The sequence below is a fragment of the Marmota monax genome, unplaced genomic scaffold (genome assembly GCF_021218885.2).
Source record: "Marmota monax isolate L192 unplaced genomic scaffold, Marmota_monax_Labrador192_F-V1.1 WCK01_AAM20220418_F8-fsc00046, whole genome shotgun sequence".
Taxonomy (NCBI): Eukaryota; Metazoa; Chordata; class Mammalia; order Rodentia; family Sciuridae; genus Marmota; species Marmota monax.
Genome location: NW_026692486.1, coordinates 9,289,101 through 9,308,198, shown reverse-complemented (window position 1 = coordinate 9,308,198; position 19,098 = coordinate 9,289,101). Strand labels below are relative to the sequence as shown.

The 19,098-nt window shown below is 37.9% G+C and overlaps 1 protein-coding gene across 1 annotated transcript in view; it reads left to right on the top strand.

Annotated features, from left to right (window-relative positions):
* The first annotated feature begins 207 nt into the window (after positions 1-207).
* LOC124091966 (uricase) overlaps positions 208-19,098 on the top strand; it is a 31,127-nt gene continuing 12,236 nt past the window's right edge. Inside the window, exons 1-4 of the mRNA XM_046443235.2 lie at positions 208-327; positions 12,749-12,967; positions 14,651-14,767; positions 14,866-14,944. Of these exons, the coding sequence (XP_046299191.1) occupies positions 298-327; positions 12,749-12,967; positions 14,651-14,767; positions 14,866-14,944 (445 nt within the window). The 5' untranslated portion in view covers positions 208-297. The remainder of the gene's footprint in view (positions 328-12,748; positions 12,968-14,650; positions 14,768-14,865; positions 14,945-19,098) is intronic.

The window sequence follows — 19,098 nt, the reverse complement described above, 5'->3', positions numbered from 1 at the left end:
TCTTAAGAAAATAATTGCTAGATATCACTTTAAAAGATTGCTCCAAAGTAAGAGCATATTCAGTTTGCTGAATTTCACCGAGTGTTGACATATCTTCTCCACCTCCCTGGTTTTGGCCACTCAGTGTGGTGCTTTGCTTTAAAGAGGCTTTGCTGTCTAATTGACTACTATGCAATCAGGCAAACATATTGACCGCCTATTCTTCAGATTAAATAAAAAATCTTACAAACACTGGTTTTGTCCAAACTATTCTTTCTCATTCTTGAAACTACATCTGAACTTGAAGGCCAAGGGAAAATGACCCATTACCATAACGACTCTAAAAAGGTGAGACTCATCTATTTTGGGAAGAAAGAAGGAATGAATAGACATCTGAAAAGAATTTCTTTAAATGCATGGTGCTCTTGAATCAATTATTAAAGATGCTGTCATAGTAAATAGCCAGTTAATGTCAGTCCTGGAAGTCACAGTGGCTCTAATCTGTCTCTCTGATTATGGATCCAGATCAGAGTCATTTAGAGGATCCAGATCAAACAATTCCCTTGCAAATTAGGCTGCTTTTGTGGTCCAATGGGCACTGTTGGAGGTTCTCAGAGTTCTTAGGAAAGGGAGGTCTTACGGATCTACTTCTCCTAAGACAATTTTTTGAGGAACACGCTGAGCTACTGACCCACATTATGTGCAGTATCTGCAAAAAGGGCAGAATTCTGAACCTAATCTTCAATCTGCTGAGTCAGAATCCTTCCAGTTGGGCTGAGAAATAGATATTTTTAATGAGCTTGTTGTTGAGGCTGGTGCACCCGTCTCAACAATGGCCCAGCTGTACCATTTCTGGTAGACTAACAGCCTTCTGCATGGAGCAGACAAAATTGGCTAAACCAAGAAACATTTTTCTTACCATTTCTCCATGGATATTGTCTCATTTTATGCAGGTTTCTGCTGTGTGCAGAAAAAAAGGATTTCAATAACTCCAAAGAATAGTAAAAAAATATGGCATAAAGATAAATTTTCTGTGAAAGTGGAGTGAAATTGAGTTTATTTGTTTATTTTATCTTGCAAAAATTACAATGGTGAGCACCCAGGTATAGGATGTTAATTAATATATTCAGAAAATATAAGCAACTTATTTTCAGTATGTAGGCTAAAGACTACGTTGAAGTAGTTGAATAGCATATACACAATTCCTGCTTTTTTCCCTCATTACATGCTTGGCACAGTGCCTGGTAATAGTAAATGATACTTAAATGTTAGCTAAGGTTATTATTACTGTCTCACAAAGTACAATGTGGAAAATCTGTGTTAGGATGCTATTTGATAAATCCAATTTTATTTAAAGATCTGGAAAGACACTATTAATTTGGTTTCTTTCAGCTGCCATTTTCAATAAAGTGTCATCTCCTGCTTTTTCTGACTCAGACATGCTGGTTGTCAGTAAACAACCTTCCTTTTATAGTTGTGACTGTTGAATACCATAGACACTGAGGGTCTCCAGGGATTTCAACAAGACCTGAATCCTAGATTCCAGTGTGTCCCCATTTTTTACTAAAAATAGCAAAGTAGTGGTATGGAGAGAAACTCCTGAATTTGGTGAATGAAGAAAATGTGAACAGGAAAGAATATTTTTCACAATATTCCCTGCTTTTGAAGTCCAAGTAGTATAAAAGTATGAAGACCATGGCTCCTTCACAACTCAGTCACTTCTAAAGTAATATAAAATGCTTTAGCTGGAACTTGGCTCCGTATGGCCAAAAAGAAAGAATCTTCACTTTGTAACAGGTTCTGATTTCATAGGTGAAGGTTTGCATTTACTCATCCAATATGGAAAATTCCTGTGTCGATCTCTTCAAATAGTGCGTCTTCCACTTTTGCTTCATCACATCTTTCTAATACATTCCATGTCTCTTCTATCTGCTTTAGCTCCTTGTATGACTGAATTAGTCTTTGATTCCTTATTGGGAGCCATCTTCTAGTTCTCTAATTCTCTATTCAGGAACATTAATCCATTGCTTAACTTATCTCTTCCAAATAATATTTTTTGGGGGAGGGGTACTGGGATTAAACTCAGGGGCACTCAACCACTGAGCCACATCCCAGCCCTATTTTATATTTTATTTAGAGACAGGGTCTCACTTAGTTGCTTAGCACGTTACTTTTGCAGAGTCTGGCTTTGAATTTGCAATCCTCCTGCTTCAGCCTCCTGAGCCACTGGGATTATAGGCGTGCGCCACCATGCCCGACCCAAATGATGTTTTTTTGAGTTGTGTTTAATCTGTTTATTAAGCCATTCTTAATGCATTTCTAGAGGTTTTATTGGTTTTTGTTTTTTCTAGATTTACTTGTCTTTTTTATGGTCTCTTGCTTCTTGATCATGTACTCAATCTTTTTTATTTCTATCAAAATATTGAATATATTATTTTATATTTTGTATTTAATTCCAATATCTGAAGTGTTTGCAGGTCAGATTTTGTTGTTATTTCTGCAACTCTCTCTCACAATACTTTACTATTGTGTGTACTTTTGATTTGGGGCTGTAAATTCATGGTCCTTGAAACTTTATCTGTGAAAGTTGGTGTTTTTGTTTTGTTTTTGAGATTAAGATAAAGTTGGGTTTTTCTAGTCCCTAGTCTATGCTGGCTTCATCAAAGTACAATCATCCTGTAAGGACTTCCAGGAGTTAGAAGTCAGGCTGCAGAATTTATTTATTTATTCACTTGTTTGTTTATTTTGGCTTTTGAAGTATGATTGATGTACATATCATAAAATTTATCTGTTTAAGTTCAGTTTTCTTTTGCCAGACTTTCACAAGACTGTTGGTGGACCAAGTGAAATCTACAATGTAACATACTGAAGGAAAAAGTTGATGCACTTATGTTAGGAGGAAGTGGGGAGGACTTAAATTATTTTGATAAATAGAGATAAGAAAGTGTAGAAAAAGGAATTGTCCATGAGAAACGTAATTTAAAGAACACAACCAAGAAGAGGGAATGATGACTGGAAAATTGTATTTAGTCCATCGCTAGCCTCCTCTTGGTTGCCCTGAGAATGCCCATTCTTCCTGGAAGCCATCTTGATCTCCCCCAATCCGACTTAGGTGTCCTTGCAGTATATCCCCAAAGCTCACTGTACTCTCTCAATTAGAATAACTAATAAAATGTGTTCCTAGTTAGTTTTGTGTTTTTACCCCCTGCATCTTCCTTTAGATAGTAGTGGTCAGAACACTCTTGTGAGCCACAGCTTACTTTTAAAATAAAGTTTCATTGGAAGATGGCCACACCCACTCAATTATGTATTATAGGTAGCTACCTTTAGGTTATAATGACAGAGCTGAGTTGTTGAAACAGAGGCCCTACAGTCTGAGAGGGCTAAAATATTAACTACCTGTTCTTCACTGGCTCAATGAGGGCAGCCTGGTGTCTGCCTTGCCTGCTCTTGCATCTCCAGACCTACCACAGTGCTTCTTACATGAGGTATTGGATGAGAAAGGTTTCAGAGACTTCTATCTGGAGAGATGTGGAATTTAGAATGAATTAAATGGGATCATAGAAATAAACAAATACAGATATGTAGTAGGCAAAACCCATTATAAATAATTTAATTCTGCTGTTTATAAATCAGGGAGGCAGCGATAGCTGTGAGGACCAGGCAGCCACGTATGTGATTTCTGATTGCACTGAGCTTCAACTTCCTTTGCTAAAGATAGGCCTCCTGTTTTCTACCTTCATAGGGAGCCCACAGGCTCAGTGAAATGCTCCTGCCTGGCATATAACTGGTGGCACTGAATGCTGGTTCCTTCCCACTTTGTTTCTGTCTCTTCCAGGACAAAGTAATTTCCTTTTCCTTGCAGATAGATTTAAAACAGTTTTAAATAACCTCAAATAAATCAAATAAATTTCAGTGTTTTTTTTTTCCCAGATGAAAGTCAGTTGTTCAACTCAACCAGGAGTTAGGAGTCAGGCTGCTGAATTTATTTATTTATTCACATATGTATAAATTGTGATATTTATACATACATATGTGATGGGTCCAAAATAACTAGCATTTTTGTACCGCTCTCTATTATGGAGGGGTAGAGATTATCCTTACAGAGACTCTTCTAAGATTTGGGAGAAGATTCTGTTAACAAAGGCTTGAAGCTGGACTTTCATCCCAGAGGGCTGAACCCCTCCATTTTCCTCCTGCTGACAGCACAAACACAACTCACATAAACACAGAATCCACCTGAGCTCAGCCTCCCTTGCAATCACAAAAACATGACTGTAGTGCTAGCAAAAGGGATGGTTTGGGCAGGGGCATGTCTTGTGTTGATGAGTTTCTGCCTATGATAGTGTTTATTTTAGTCTACAGCACTCTCTGCTATGCCAGTCTGCCTGTCCCTGTGTCCCTGTGTGACACTGGGCAACTCATTTAACATCTCTGCACTGCTTTATTTTAAAACAGGGATTTTTTTTTTTAACCAACTCACAGAGTTGTTGTGAGGAATAGATAAAACAATGTAGGTTCCAGTGGGTGGGAGATTAAATGGGAAAAATGGTATATAGATGCAAGTATCTGGTAGAATGATTAATTCTCTCCTTCTGTTGGGATCAGCATATTTTCTTTTCTTTTTTTTTTTTTTTAATGAGTGTGATTCTAGCAGCATTCGTCAAGCGGATCAAAGTGGGTGTAGGGACTGTGTTCCACGGGGAAAGAACATGTCACTTGGAGGCCCAGGGACTGGGCTCTCATCCGGCCTCTATTACCTAGTATCTTTGTGACCTGGGATGTTACCTAGCCCTAGTGTCTTCCTTTGTCAAGCTTGGATAATAATACTGACTTCACAGGGCTCTCATAACGGATTAGAGGAAATAATATGTGCACATTTTCTTACATATATCAAACCCTCAATATATGGTTGCTGCTGTTATTTTTAATTTCAGGACTGTACATTTAGAAATAAACATCTTTGAATATAGGCCTTTCAGTAAAATTGTCTTCTAAACACATTTCTGGAAGTCTTCATCAATTCCTTGAGTTGGAGTTTCCTGCCCCTCTTCTAGAAGCTTCTGGGGGCCTCTTCAGGGTCCCTGCCCTAAACCTGTTGGTTCAGTGGAGAAGTTGGCAGGAGAATTAGCATCTCTCTTGGCATTTGGTGATGAGTTTCACTTCCTTAGCAATAGTTAGAAGAATTAACACAACTGAGTACCTAATTGGAGTCTTTTTTTAGGTAATAGGTTATCCTTTCTACCATAATTATGCAGATGCATTATTATACTGCTCTTGAAACATCTACTTGACAAATCCCTTCAGAGTTGCATTTTAAACATAATACACATTCCTCCCAATAACAATAAATCATTCTACAGGTTAAAGCGACATGTCATTTTTTTTAATTGGATATCAACATTTTCCCATCTAACATTTAGTAGATTCCAGGCAGCCAAAAAATTAAAATAAAAATACCAGCTGCCTCTAAGATTATTACTCACTGTTATTGTCCTTAACATTATTATGCAATTAAGATCCACCAAAATGATATTGAGATTGCAACAAATACTCCTTTTTCTCATATTAGTTCAGCATGTTTCTCTGAAGTCTTTTTGTTCACAAATGCCCAAGAACACAGTTAAGCAAAGAAGAAACCTAGGCAGAGAATTAGAAGAACCTCTCCAGCACATTCCAAAGATAAAGAGGCCATCTCCATGCACAACTCTTCCTTCTATTCTAGCACATTGCAACTGAATTGTGATATTTATACATGTGTGATGGGTCCAAAATAACTAACATTTTTGTATCTCTCTCTATTATGGAGATGATCCTTACAGAGACTCTTCTAGATTTGAGAGAAGATTCTAGTCACTTTAAAATTTAAATTTATGAATGTTTCTCCTTATCTGGACTAATATTTTTCCAATACTTTCCCTCTAATTAAAATCTACTTATATGAACACATGCTTGATGAATACACACACACACAACAGAACAAAATTCATTTTTAAATATTGGAAAGAGGGGCTGGGGATGTGGCTCAAGCGGTAACGCGCTCGCCTGGCATGCGCGGGGCACTGGGTTCGATCCTCAGCACCACATAAAATAAAATAAAGATGTTGTGTCCACCAAAAACTGAAAAATAAATATTAAAAAATTCTCTCTCTCTCTCTCTCTCTCTCAAAAAAAAAAAGTATTGGAAAGAGATAAAATTAACAACAACCTTAACTGAAGTATTTTCCTCTGCCAGCAGAACAGAGAAATTCAATGGTTGGAACATGGCATACTGGAATCAAAAACATAACACCACAGCTAAGAGAAGCCACTAAAATGAAAGAATTCTTTGCAAAAAATAAATGAGTTTGTATAAGAGGTTAAAATAGTTGGAAATTGTGTCATAATATCACTACTTCTGACAAAATATTAAGTTATATAAAAAGGCTCATGGGTGGTTTCACAAGCGTTTTTATTCTCTTAGACTAATTTAAACACACAAGTGACATAAGCAGATCTTGTTTCTTTTCTCTGTAAGAGTTCTTATAGGGTAAATATAGACTAGTGTAGGTTGGTCTCCTTCCACCCTCCACTTCATCCTGTAACTTGAAAATATGAACCTAAAGCAGGATTCATGGAGTGACTTAATACTGGAATAAAAATGTTTTCCCTACTAAAATAAAAATGACTTAAATTTTCTGAAATACTGTGCAAACTGAGGGAGCTTGTTCCTTGGTCAAATAGTCTGTGACAATTTACAAAGCACTATCAAGTGCGGTAAGGAATATAGATGACTTGATGGTGCCTTCAGATCATTGCATTGGCAATACAAAGACACGCACATAGATAATAGAGGAAGAAATTGACCTCGATAGCTAGTGCCTGTTCACCACAGTGTGCTGTAAGGAAAAAGACAAGAGACATGCTTTACAGAGGAGTCCAATGTGAGATGAGCTACAAGGCCTGGAGAGAGCACCTTCCAGGCAGTGGTACTGATGGGTGGTTAAAATCTCAGACTTGAAGTCAAATCCCAGCTGATGGCTGGAGAAACATATTTCTTTCTGTCTTGGTTCTCAACTAGAGAATGAGGAAATTCATTTGAGAATCTGTTACATGTAAGTATGAGTGTGTGAACATTACTGTTAAAAGGAAGCCTGGACAAATGCAAAAAGGCTAGAAAGCATGGTGCACAGGAGAGAAGAGCACCTGCTCTAGATAAATATTGGCCCCCAGTGTGTATAAACAAGTGGGATTCATTCAAAATATGATTTTCCTCCCCTGTACTGGGCATTGAACCCAGGGATGCTCTACTACTGAGCTGTATCCCCAGCCCTTTTTTGTTTTTATTTTGAGACAGGGTCTCAAAATAAATTGCCCCGTCTGGCTTCAAATTTGAAATCTTCCTGCCTCAGCCTCCCGAGTCATTGGAATTATAGTTGTACACTGTAATATGATTCAAAATATGATTTATATTGTCAGGTATTGGTTTTGTCAGTATCATACCACTATAACAAAACAACATGCACCTGTGTGGTATGATATTGTCAGTCCTGTTGATCAAAACAAATAAGGCTGTCTCCCTAAATTTAGTGATGGAATTGATATCGAAATGTTCCAACCACTACTTCTTGTCAAATTGGCAGGCCAGATAATGATGATAGCTGACATTTAGTGACACTTACTAAATGCTAGTCACTGTTCTAAGTACTTACTTTCAACCTCACAACTATTGGTAATAGGTACTTCATTATCCTATTTTTCAGATCAAAAAGGGAAGGAATCAAAGGATTAAATAATTTTCACAGGACCACATAGCTAACGGGTGGTGCAGGTCGTCTGACACCAGGGCTCACATACTCTTTTACTCTCTTCTTACAATACTGCTTCACTGCATCCAGGAGGCTGTACACCAAGAATGCTCAAGTCACCTCCTTTGTGCTATCTCGTGGCCAATTGGCAGGATGGCAAGTTGACCAAAGTGTTCCCATAATTTGGACCCACCTTACACAGAGCAATGTTTCTTAAACTTTTATGAGTCATGAACTCCTTTGGAACCTAATGAAATATACACGTGCATTCCCCAGAAAAATCCATCCTGTGCCCTGCAAATGCGTAGTTTTATTGACAACTTCATAGAGGACATACTTCCACCCCAAATCCATCTTCTGGGCCTTCTGGAAGTTAACAGACCCCAGGCTAAAAACCCCTTGACCTGTCATGACAATCTCATCACTGTAAACATGGCTGAGAGATAAGCAAATGTCGTGTCCCATGACAAACATCCCAGGTCATTCCAGGTGAACTGGGTTGGCATGAAATAATCACACAGAGACAGAGAAATACCTTCTTCTTTGGGTTCTGTGACAGCTCCTCCGACCCTAGGGGTATCCGAGCTCAGACAACACCCAAGTCACTATGAAATCTAGTGATTGGTCAGAGCTTGGTGCTTCAGGACTGGAAAGTGTGGTCATTCAGAGCGACTCCCCACAAGCAAATGCTAATGATCTCATTGCAGAAATGAAAATTGGTGTCATTTCAAACCCTTGAGGTCCCTCCACCATTACTTTGTAGACAAGTATATCTCTCTATCCCTTTATATTTTAAGATATGCGTAGGAGAGGAGATTCTTCTTGTGTAGAGACAGATAAAAGATTTATTCCTGCTGACATTTTGTGCAGAGCATTACTCTAGGAAATTGAGTTTCCTTTTTTTTTCCTCCTGAGATTGAACCCAGGACCTTATGCATGCTAGGCAAGAGCTCTAGCACCGAGCTACCCACCAGCCCTTGAATTTCATTTTGTAAGTTGGTTTCCTCAAACCACACACTGAGGGCTGAGGAAGGACAACCAAAGGTATGAGTATCAGTGATCATGAAACTTTAAATAAGGCCACTATACCTGAGTGTAGATAGGTAGAAGTGGCAGCCATTTGATTTTACCTACCCCAGCTTTGGTTTGGTTTGGCATATACTCTACTTATCTCTACAAGTAACTAGAAAGATCCTTTAATGTAAAATTGGACATACAATTATTATTTATCAGTGATAATTATAAAATTTATTGAGCACTTATCTTTTTTTTCCCTACAGCTTTATGTTTTTCTCCTGTACTCCTCACTTCAATCCCAAGAGGTGGACACTACTATTACTCCCTTTTTATAGATGGAGAAATTTGCTTCTATTCAGAGTTAATAGGTGTCAGAACAAGAATTCCATATGGGCTTCCTGACTTCAAAGCCCAAAGCCCATCCTCTCAGTCTCGTGCTGGTGCAATCCATGATCTATTGTCAAATCTTGCTGAGAGACTTTTTGGGGTGTTCCATCCTGGACTTGTTCCATCCTGCTCCAGGCTCAGATGTTTAGGTCCATTTTATTTTGACTCATTGCTCAGTAAACTTGCTTACTCAAGCTTTTCTCTAGTCCCCGTTTTTCTTAGCTTCATCAGGATTTTGCTAAGAAGTGCTGACCTCTCCCTGGTCTCAAATGATCTCTGGCCTGGGATGGCTGCCTTGCACTTAGCAATGGGAACACCTTGCTTCATGGACTCCCTGTGCACTCATTTCTGTCCTTCCTGGGTCTCTGCTCTCTGTTCAGTCTGTGGTAATCAGAAGGCACAGTTCTTATCTTCACTTTCTCAGGAAGAGGAAGTTCCTGATGGGGTCCTGGCTGAAGCAGCTCTTCCTGTATTGAAATCTTTTGTGTATTTTCGTTGACTATTCTGTGTCATCACACAAGCAGCAGAGGTGGTTAGCAGCAACATCCATTCATTCATGACACATTTATCAAGCACCTATTTATGTTCCAGGCACTGTGCTGAGTGTTGGCGTTGCCATGGTGACCAAGAAAGAACTTGTTCCTGCTTTCATAGTTTACTGTTTTGGAATGAATCAGGCACATGAAAAGGCAATTGCAGTACAATTTGACAAAGATTCTAAGGCAATAACAAGTATTTTGAGAGCACATAAAAAGAGGTACCTACTCCAGACTTGAAGGACTGGGGCAGAATACCTGGAGGAAGTGTTATCTGACATCTGAACTTCAAATAGAAGAAATGAGGCAGGCTAAGAGGTTGGTGGTTGGGTATCAAGAAAAAGAAAGAATGTTCTAGAAAAAGGGAATAGCAAATTCAAAGGCCAACAGGCAGAGGAAGCTTGCCCAGCCTAGGCACAATTAGCACAGGATTGCTGAAGTAGAGTCTGAAGCAGGGTGTGAACAGGTAGGAAGCTGTAGAGGTGTGGATCTGAAGGGTGGCTGTCATGTAATCTCTCTGCGTCACATAGATACCACTTTACAAGCTTGTCTACCACAGCGCTTGGATATTCACTGCAGGGGATGGGACTGAAGACTACATTGTGCTGAGTCCTGCTGAATGTCGGAGACAATACTGATTTCAGAGATCTTTGACTCTGGATCCCAGTTCATGCCATTTAGGGGCTCCAAGCAGCCAAGTGCCTTTTCCCCCAGGTAGAACACCTTCTGGCTCAAGACATGACAGAGTCTTCCTCCTACTGCTGCCAGCAGTGCTTTCCTCCTCCAAATTGGTGCCCCTGACCAATGTGCCTTGGCTGCTGTGGCTTCCACAGGTGGGCCTGACATGGTCAATGTTGCTGCTCAGAACAGAGTCAAACCCTTATTCACCAGCAGCCTACAGGTAGAGGTGGTTATCTTTATTGATGCAAATGGGAACACGAAGGCTCAGAGACATTAAATCACTTGTCACAAGCCACCAAGCTATAAGTGGTGAGCAGAATTTGGAACTGGTCTGATACCAAAGCCATTATAATTACACAAGAGTTTCTCCTTCCCTGTCGGTATTAAAATTCTTATTACAATCTCTCAGATATGCTGTCGGGTTCCTTATCTACCCTTTTCTTGATTGCAAGTTTCCTGAAGGTTGGATTCGAGGCCTTGGAGGGGCCTTTCCAAGAGTTTCCCTTCAGTTTCCTGGCTGAGAAGGACCAAATCCAGCCACCTCACTTCCACTGCCAGTGTGTTATCAGACTCACAAGAGCCTGCTTCATCCAGTTCCATCCCCAAAATTTGAAACAGCCTTTCATGCCACAGTTTGATTAAGGGAATAGTAATAATTTCTGTTTCCCTCAGAGGAACTCATAATTTTTTTAAGAAAAACAATTTTTTTTAGGTGACCCATTGTGTATCTGAGCATCTTAACTGTGCTATTTCAGTGAGGTTCCTTGTCTTCCTACCCAGACTCCCACTGGGTGCTATTTTCTGTTTATATTCGTTTCTGTCACTCTCATTACCATTTTGATGTTCAATTTCCATGCTAAATGAAATAGGTTTCTCTCTCTCTCTCCTCTCTCTCTGTTCCCTCCTTTCAAACACCAGTAAAGCCAGTGACAAGTCTTGTGGATTCTGCCAATGGAGATGAACTGAAGCTCCAGCTTCAGACTAGCGTCCTAATGAATCACCAGGCTTTTATTATGTCTCTTTGCTAAAAGCATAGTTCTCTCTGCAGCCAGGTGGCTCTGGCTCTGCACTCCTGAAGGTAATCTGGACCCTGTCACCAATTATTCTTCTCCTTCCTGGCAGCAAATAGAAAAGGCAATTTTCAAATTGTTTCTATTGATCACAGGGCATTTTCTCCAGAATATCACTTTCTATATAAAAGGGCCCAGGATTATTTCCAGTTAACATAGCCAAGAAATTTTAGAGACAGAAGGCAATTTACATAGTGGTCACTTTATAGTTTGGAGTCAACAAACTTGAGTGTGAATCCTAACTGTCATTTACTGAACTAGAGGAAGATGTTAAATCTCTTTGAACCTCAGTTTCTCCCTTTGTAAACCAAAAATATTAGCGCACAGATCTGTTAAAAGGATTAGATTAGTAGGAATTAACTATACAGAGCAAATTAGCATAGTTTTGACTCAGGATTTTCATTTTTTTTTTTTTTACTACTTAGCATTATCACTAGGAAGATCATCTACCTGTCTGTCTTCAGGGTAATCTGATATATTACACTTTCTTTTGGGATTTTTTTTTCTATAGAAGTTCCCATTCTTCCTCAAAGATAGGATGTGATATTGCTTTCATAACTACTATGGATCTTTTATAATTGAATGATAAAATTAAAGCTTAACCATATGGAGATTCTTCAGAAAACTTAGAATGGAACCAAGTTAAACTTGGCTATCCCACTCCTCGATTTATACCCAAAGGACTTAAAATCAGCATACTACAGTGACACGGCCACATCAGTATTTATAGCAGCTCAGTTTACCATAGCTAAACTACGGAACCACCTAGGTGCCCTTCAGATGAAGGGATAAAGAAAATGTGGTATATATACACAATGGAATATTACTAAGCCTTAAAGAAGAATGAAATTATGGCATTTGCTGGTAAATGGATAGAGCTGGAGAATGTCATGCTAAGTGAAATAAGCCAATCTCAAAGAACCAAAGGCTGAATGTTTTCTCCAATATGCGGATGCTAATTTACAATAAGTGGGGTGGGATAAGGAAGAATAGAGGTACTTTGGATTCAGCAGAGGAGAGTGAAGGGAGAAAGGGGTGTGGGAGTAGGAAGGATAATAGAATGAATTGGACATTATGATCCTATGTGCATACATGACCAATGTAATTCTACATCATGTACAATCAGAAGAATGTGAAGGTATGCTCCATTTATGTATGATGTATCAAAATGCATTCTACTGTCATGTATAACTATTTAGAACAAATAAAAAATTAAAACTTAAAGAAATTTCAGTTGACTTTTTGTTTTCATTTAGCCTTCTTCAATAAGATGATTATGTTTTCATTACAGAACGATGAAGTGGAGTTTGTGCGAACGGGCTATGGGAAGGATATGGTAAAAGTTCTCCACATTCAAAGAGATGGAAAATATCACAGCATTAAAGAGGTGGTGACTTCAGTGCAACTTACTCTGAGTTCCAAAAAGGATTACCTGTATGGAGACAATTCAGACATCATTCCTACAGACACCATCAAGAACACAGTTCATGTCATAGCAAAGTTCAAAGGGGTAGGCATCTTTCTTCATAGGTGCTGTCAATGTAATGGAGAATTCACTGTAAGATAGTTTGGGGGTGTTGCTTGATTTTTAAAGTTTTCATTACTTTTTCACCTATTTTTTGACATTTAAGCCATTTTTAAAGTTTTTCTTTCTACCACAAGATTCTTAGTCTTGCAAAAAAAAAAACACTTATATTTGCTCTTTCTTTCTTTCTTTCTTTCTCCTCTTTATTCTCTCTTTTTCAATCTTTTAGACTAATAATCCTATAGAACAAATGAACATATTATTGCTAATTACAGGGAAATCAGAATCCTGGGAGGATTTTAGAATGCAATTTAACACACTTTGTCATCTCTCTCTTTGAGCCCTATCATTTATTGTTTCTTTTAGAATAATGTGAATTTATAGTAGAAGGTAACATTTCTCTTCTTGTTACCCGGAAGAACATCTTGAAAATGAGATACATTCCTTTTTTATTGTTGAAATCTACTTTCCAGATTTTAATGCCTTCCTAGCTTACTCCCTTACCACTTACTTTCCATAAGTGGTGGTTAATTGTACTCTTCAAGAGTGACCTAGATCTGATAGAACATGATACTTTCATACTTCCACTTCCAGTTTCTTCAAATATGAATGGAGCTGTGCTGGTGGGCAATTCTAAATAAGAATTGATTTGCCAATAAGTCTAAAAGGCAAGAAATATAGACTCAAAACTTATTTTTTTTTCATTTTTTGCATGAAATCTATATCCATAACACATTAAATGAACATACTAATTGCAATGTAATTTCTATAAAGCCTATTTCCACTCTGAACCTTTCTCTTGCAAATCATAATGGCCCAGCAAAAGGAAAAGGCTGTGGAAAAAGAAATTGCTCTTAAAAAAATTAGAATATAGGCCTGTACTCTGATATGGAAAAGGGCCAGCTACCAGAGTTTCCTGTATTTTCTGTTCTGGAGAAAAGTGAAGGAATGGACCTGAATGTTAAAGCAATTTAAGTTTATTTATTAGAGATGGAGTGACCATATAATTTCTTATCTAAACCAAGATACTTTTGAATGTGAAATAGGATGCTATTAATAATCATGCTGGGACAAATACAAAACAGAACTATGTTGGGGAAACCTTCAAATAGACAACCTTAATTATATATAAAGCTATTAGTAATTCACAGACCATGCTAGCACTTTAAAATATTGTCTGGAGATTAATATAGAGAATTTGTGAGAACACGGTGAACAGTTTCTGGGAGGGCAAAGCTGGGGATTATCAACAGAAGACCCATTTTCAAGGCAAGGCAGGTGAGATATTTCTTCATTAATATTTTTCCATGGGGAACCAGCAGACCCAGTTGCAGTGTTATGGAGGGTACTGTGATTGGTGTAGGTGATAATTGAGCTTACTATGAGAACAATCTGAATGACAAGTACCTTTTTGCTCATCCACTGCTATATCCTCTCCTGAAAGACAGGTTTCTTTAAAAAACAGGTTGGACTCTCAGCTGGGGATGGTAATCTATGAACACTTGGGAGCTCCAATGAGAACTTGGTATAAGGATCAGTTTGTCTTTCTAATTCTATTCCTTTTATTCTATAAAGCAATTGACCAGGATCAAGCTCAATGAATATTTTTAAAAATATTTTTAAATTGGGAAAGTATTTGTGATCACTAAATTTTGTTTCTTTTTACAGATCAAAACCATAGAAAACTTTGCTTTGAATATCTGTGAGCATTTCCTTTCTTCTTTTAACCATGTCCTCCGAGCTCATGTCTACGTGGAAGAGATCCCTTGGAAACGTTTTGAAAAGGTCATCTCAGTCATTTATGGTCCTGATTTAATTAAAGAGATTGGCTTTGTTATATATGCTAAAATTTTATTGAAACCAAAATTTTCCCTAATTTTCAGAATGGAGTTAAACATATTCATGCATTTATTCACACTCCCACTGGAACACACTTCTGTGAGGTTGAACAGATGAGGAGCGGTAAGAAACCATTTTTTTTCTGTTTTAATTCTGTGAAGGCAATAGCATGTTTTTTTTTTTTTTTTGTCGTCTAAACAATTCTGTTTATTAACATGTATAAAAGCTGTAGAGAATATTTAAGGATTTTAAATCTGAAATGGGAATGAACATTGTGACTTTGGATTACATTAAAGAATTATCTACTTTTGCTTGAAAATATAAAAGTGGAACAATTAATTTTGTATCACAATCTGGAGGTTGAGTGAGGCAGATGATTTTTGTTATCCAATTTTGAGGTGAGGCAGGGGGGAAAAAAGGTCCAAACTGACAAAAACCCAAATCTCTGAATTTTCTCATCAATATTTTTTTGAACCATATCATGCTATAATTACAGTAATTTCTATAGGAAATAGTTACTAAATAACTGTTAGGTTTTCTTGACACTTTATTTGCATAATAAACTGCTGATAATAATGAATCTTATTTAAAAAACAATAACCATTATATAATTCTAGTTACCAAGAGATTTATAAATTAATGGTAGAACATTATCACAATACAGACCTAATGAGTACTGATAATTAAGTGGAGCAAATATTAAAATCCCCAAATCCATATTCTACTAATTTTTTGAGGATGTCAGAGCAGAGTTAAATAATCCACTATGATTCAGACAAGACGACTTCTGAGACCATGGAGCCAAAGGTGGAAGAAATGTCTCTATCCCAATTAAAAAAGTAAGCTTCAATGATCATCATAAATTCATAGTATAGACTCTGAACATTTTTCCTGAAATTCCCTTTCCTTTTGGTCTATGTCTCTTTATCATTCTTCTCTAGCCATCCTCAGTATGAATTTGAGATGGCATCTGAGAAATGTCTGAAATACTATAAGGTCAATAAAATGAAAGGTCTCTCTTCATTCTGAGTTGTGTTGGATAATGCCCCTTTTAGAAAGTTCTGGTATACCAGCTATCATTTAATATTTTTAACACAATTCAGAGTCTAGATTTAGGTAGGGCCTTCTCAGTGTTTAGTTATGGTTACATGAAAGATTGAACAGCTGTATCAAGTTGAAAGAAATGATTTTTATCCTCTAAATGTGAAGTTGCATCATATAACTCTCTATGTTTTTGGTTAAAATGGCAATAACTTCTGTCCCTCCTACCTTCTACTCCTCCTCTTTTTCTTCCTCTTTATCTTCCTTCTTTCCTTCCTTCTTTCTTGCCTTAGGAGGAGAGAGAAGAAACTTTTCTTGACTGTTAAGCCAGTGTTTTCCTACCCAAACCACAGTGACTACCCTCATAAAACAGAAACTCTGAACCAGCTCTGTCTAACTGAAATAGACTTCAAATAACATACATAATTTAAAATTTTTCTAGTAATCACACTAGAAAAACAAAAAAAATGAGAAAAATTAAATTTGATGATATATTTCATTTGACCCAAAATATCAAAAATATCTTTATGCAATAAATGTAAAAATAACAAATGAAATTTTTTACATTCTTTAAAAAAAATATTAAGTGTTATCTCAGTGGCTTAGGAGGCTGAGGTAGGAAAATCACAAGTTCAAAGCTAGCCTCAGCTAGTTAGTGAGGCCCTAAGCAACTTAGCTAAGACCCAGTCTCAAAAACAAAACAAAACAATTAAGTCTTTGAAATCCTGTGTATATTTTATATTTATAGCACATCTTAACTCATACTCATCATATTTCAAGTGCTTAATAGCCACATGTGGGTGGTGGCTACTTTATGGATCAATGTATCTCTCAACTGGTTTTCAAAGATGTTCAGGACACTGAGCACAGTCCTCATTTCATTTTCAGTTATATAAAATAACAGCAGGGAATAGAATTAGACTTCAGGACAGCTGATTAAAAAATTAAAAAAAAAACATTTATGAAATGTTTATGTAAAGAGTTTATGTCATTCATTCCTGTATCATTCATTCAACCATTAGATTTTAGACACTTATTATATACACAAGGGACTGTAGATAAAGAGATGAGCATTGCTGATGTTCTCCCTGACCCTAGTAAGTTTACAGGAGATGATGGGAGCCAGATCTATGAACAGATTCACTGCAATATGAGGGACTAAACACCACAACCAAGGGATTGAAGGAATGATAAGGGAACAAAAAGCACAAGAAAATAACTCTGCCCTGGAAAGCCTAGAAGTCTGACAAGGGAGAAGAAATATTCCAAATGACTTTTGAAAAATAATTCAGAACATGCTGGGTATGGAGAAAGGGGCATATAGGGAGAAGAAATGGGACACATACATGTAGGATTCACAAAGGAGTAGAAGAAGGAAATTGAAATGTTTTGAGCATCAGCCTCAGGCAGAGCACTGAGTTAGGCAAATATTTGATTGTTGAAAAGACAAAACATTTAAGGACGAGGAACAGATTCAGTGGGTCTGGTTCCTAGAATGGAAGAGGTGGAGACGAGGATGAAGAAGTTGGCCCAGATTGGACTCTGAAGGGTTTTATGGGCTGTATTAACAAATTTAGTGTAAGTCCAGGGCATTTTCCCCCAACAATGGTTAAGCCCAGAGATCTTGGGGTCAGAATGAATTCTTTGAGCTCTACTAGCTAGAACAAGTGAGTTATACAATTTAAGTGAGTTTTTATTTGCAACATGAGGATGCCAGTGCCTATTCTATAATTGTCCAGAGAAATGAATGAGACAAGTATTAAATTAATTTTATTAGAGCACTTAGTACAGTGCCTGGCACACAGGAAGCTCTGCTTAGATAGCAGCCATAATTATTGCTTAGTATGACAACGGAGAACCACAGGAATCTTTAAGGGTCAGGTGAGTGAGTGAGGGTGCGTGCATGTCTGCACTTTTGTTCAGGAACTCTGACCAAAGTCTGGTGAACAAGGCTCCTGGAGAAGGAGGCAGCAGTGAGACATTTGGAGAGATGAAGATGTGACGGGGTCTGAACGAAGGCAGTAGAAATAGAGACGGAAAGATTCAGAGGTTGCTGTGGGCATCGTGTGAAGATGTGTGCAGTGGTAACCATTGGGTCTCAGTGTTTGGGTAGGGCTGGGAGGTTGGAGGGAAGGAGGAAATAAAGTAGCCCCCAAAGGGAGAGGACTGAGGAATCAACTAATGATATAGACAAGGAGGATGTTTATGGGGGAGGGTGGTGAGTTTCAGAGTATGGGATAGAGAAATATTTGGGGACCATCAGCACACTGATAGATCAAACATAGGAAAGGAGATCTTTCCAGAAAAGCACATTAGATGAGAAGAGGAAAGATGAGAGCCTGGTGGAAATTTCTCAAAGAGTGAGACAGGAGAATGGTCAAAGGGGAGGTATGGGGCAATGATGTCATGAAAGCAGAAGGAAAAAATATGATTCAAGAAATTAGGGATAGATTTTGAGGTGACAGAAGGCATAACAAATTGGTCTGTATGTAATAGCCCATCACAAGAAGCTTCTTTTTGTATAAGTCAAGTTCAGTGTTCGTTTGTGGGAGCTCTGCTCCATGAAGTTATTCAGAAATCAAGGCTAATGACAACTTTATATTTTTAGTCTTTACTTTTTGGGGTTACTTGGGAGTTGATTCCTATGCTGGGCAACTAAGAGAGGGAGAGATATTGGAGGAGAAAAAGGAAGGGGCAAAACCTTCCTTTTTCTTCTATCAGCACCAGGCCTGAAATGACACAGTGGCACAGAGCACTTTTACTGGGGAGGGTCACATAATCACTCTGATTGCAAGAGAGGCAGCAAAATGCAGTCTGCTGTGCCCAGGAAGAAGAGGAAACAATTACGTCTCTGCCACAGGAGGGTTAAGAAGTTTGGAAGTTAAGAAGTTAAAAGAGGACCCAAACAAACAAACTAAAAAACTCTGCTATTAGCAAATAGATATCATTGGTGACTTTTACAAAAATACTTCTAGCACAGCTATCTAGGTTGAAGTGAAATGGCCAATGACCTGCTGACCATTAAAAAAAAAAGCTTCTTTTTTTCCAGAATTACCTGGAATTAGTATCTACCTGAATTCTAATAACTTGGCTATTATAGAATGGAAAACCTAACCAGGGCAATCAGGTTAAACCTTTTCTTCCTGCAGAAAGCTACAGAGTTTCTGGGGACTGAGGTCACTATGGCCTATTGTTCCAAAGGCTCCAGATTGAATCATCTAGAGCCTAGCTCTCCT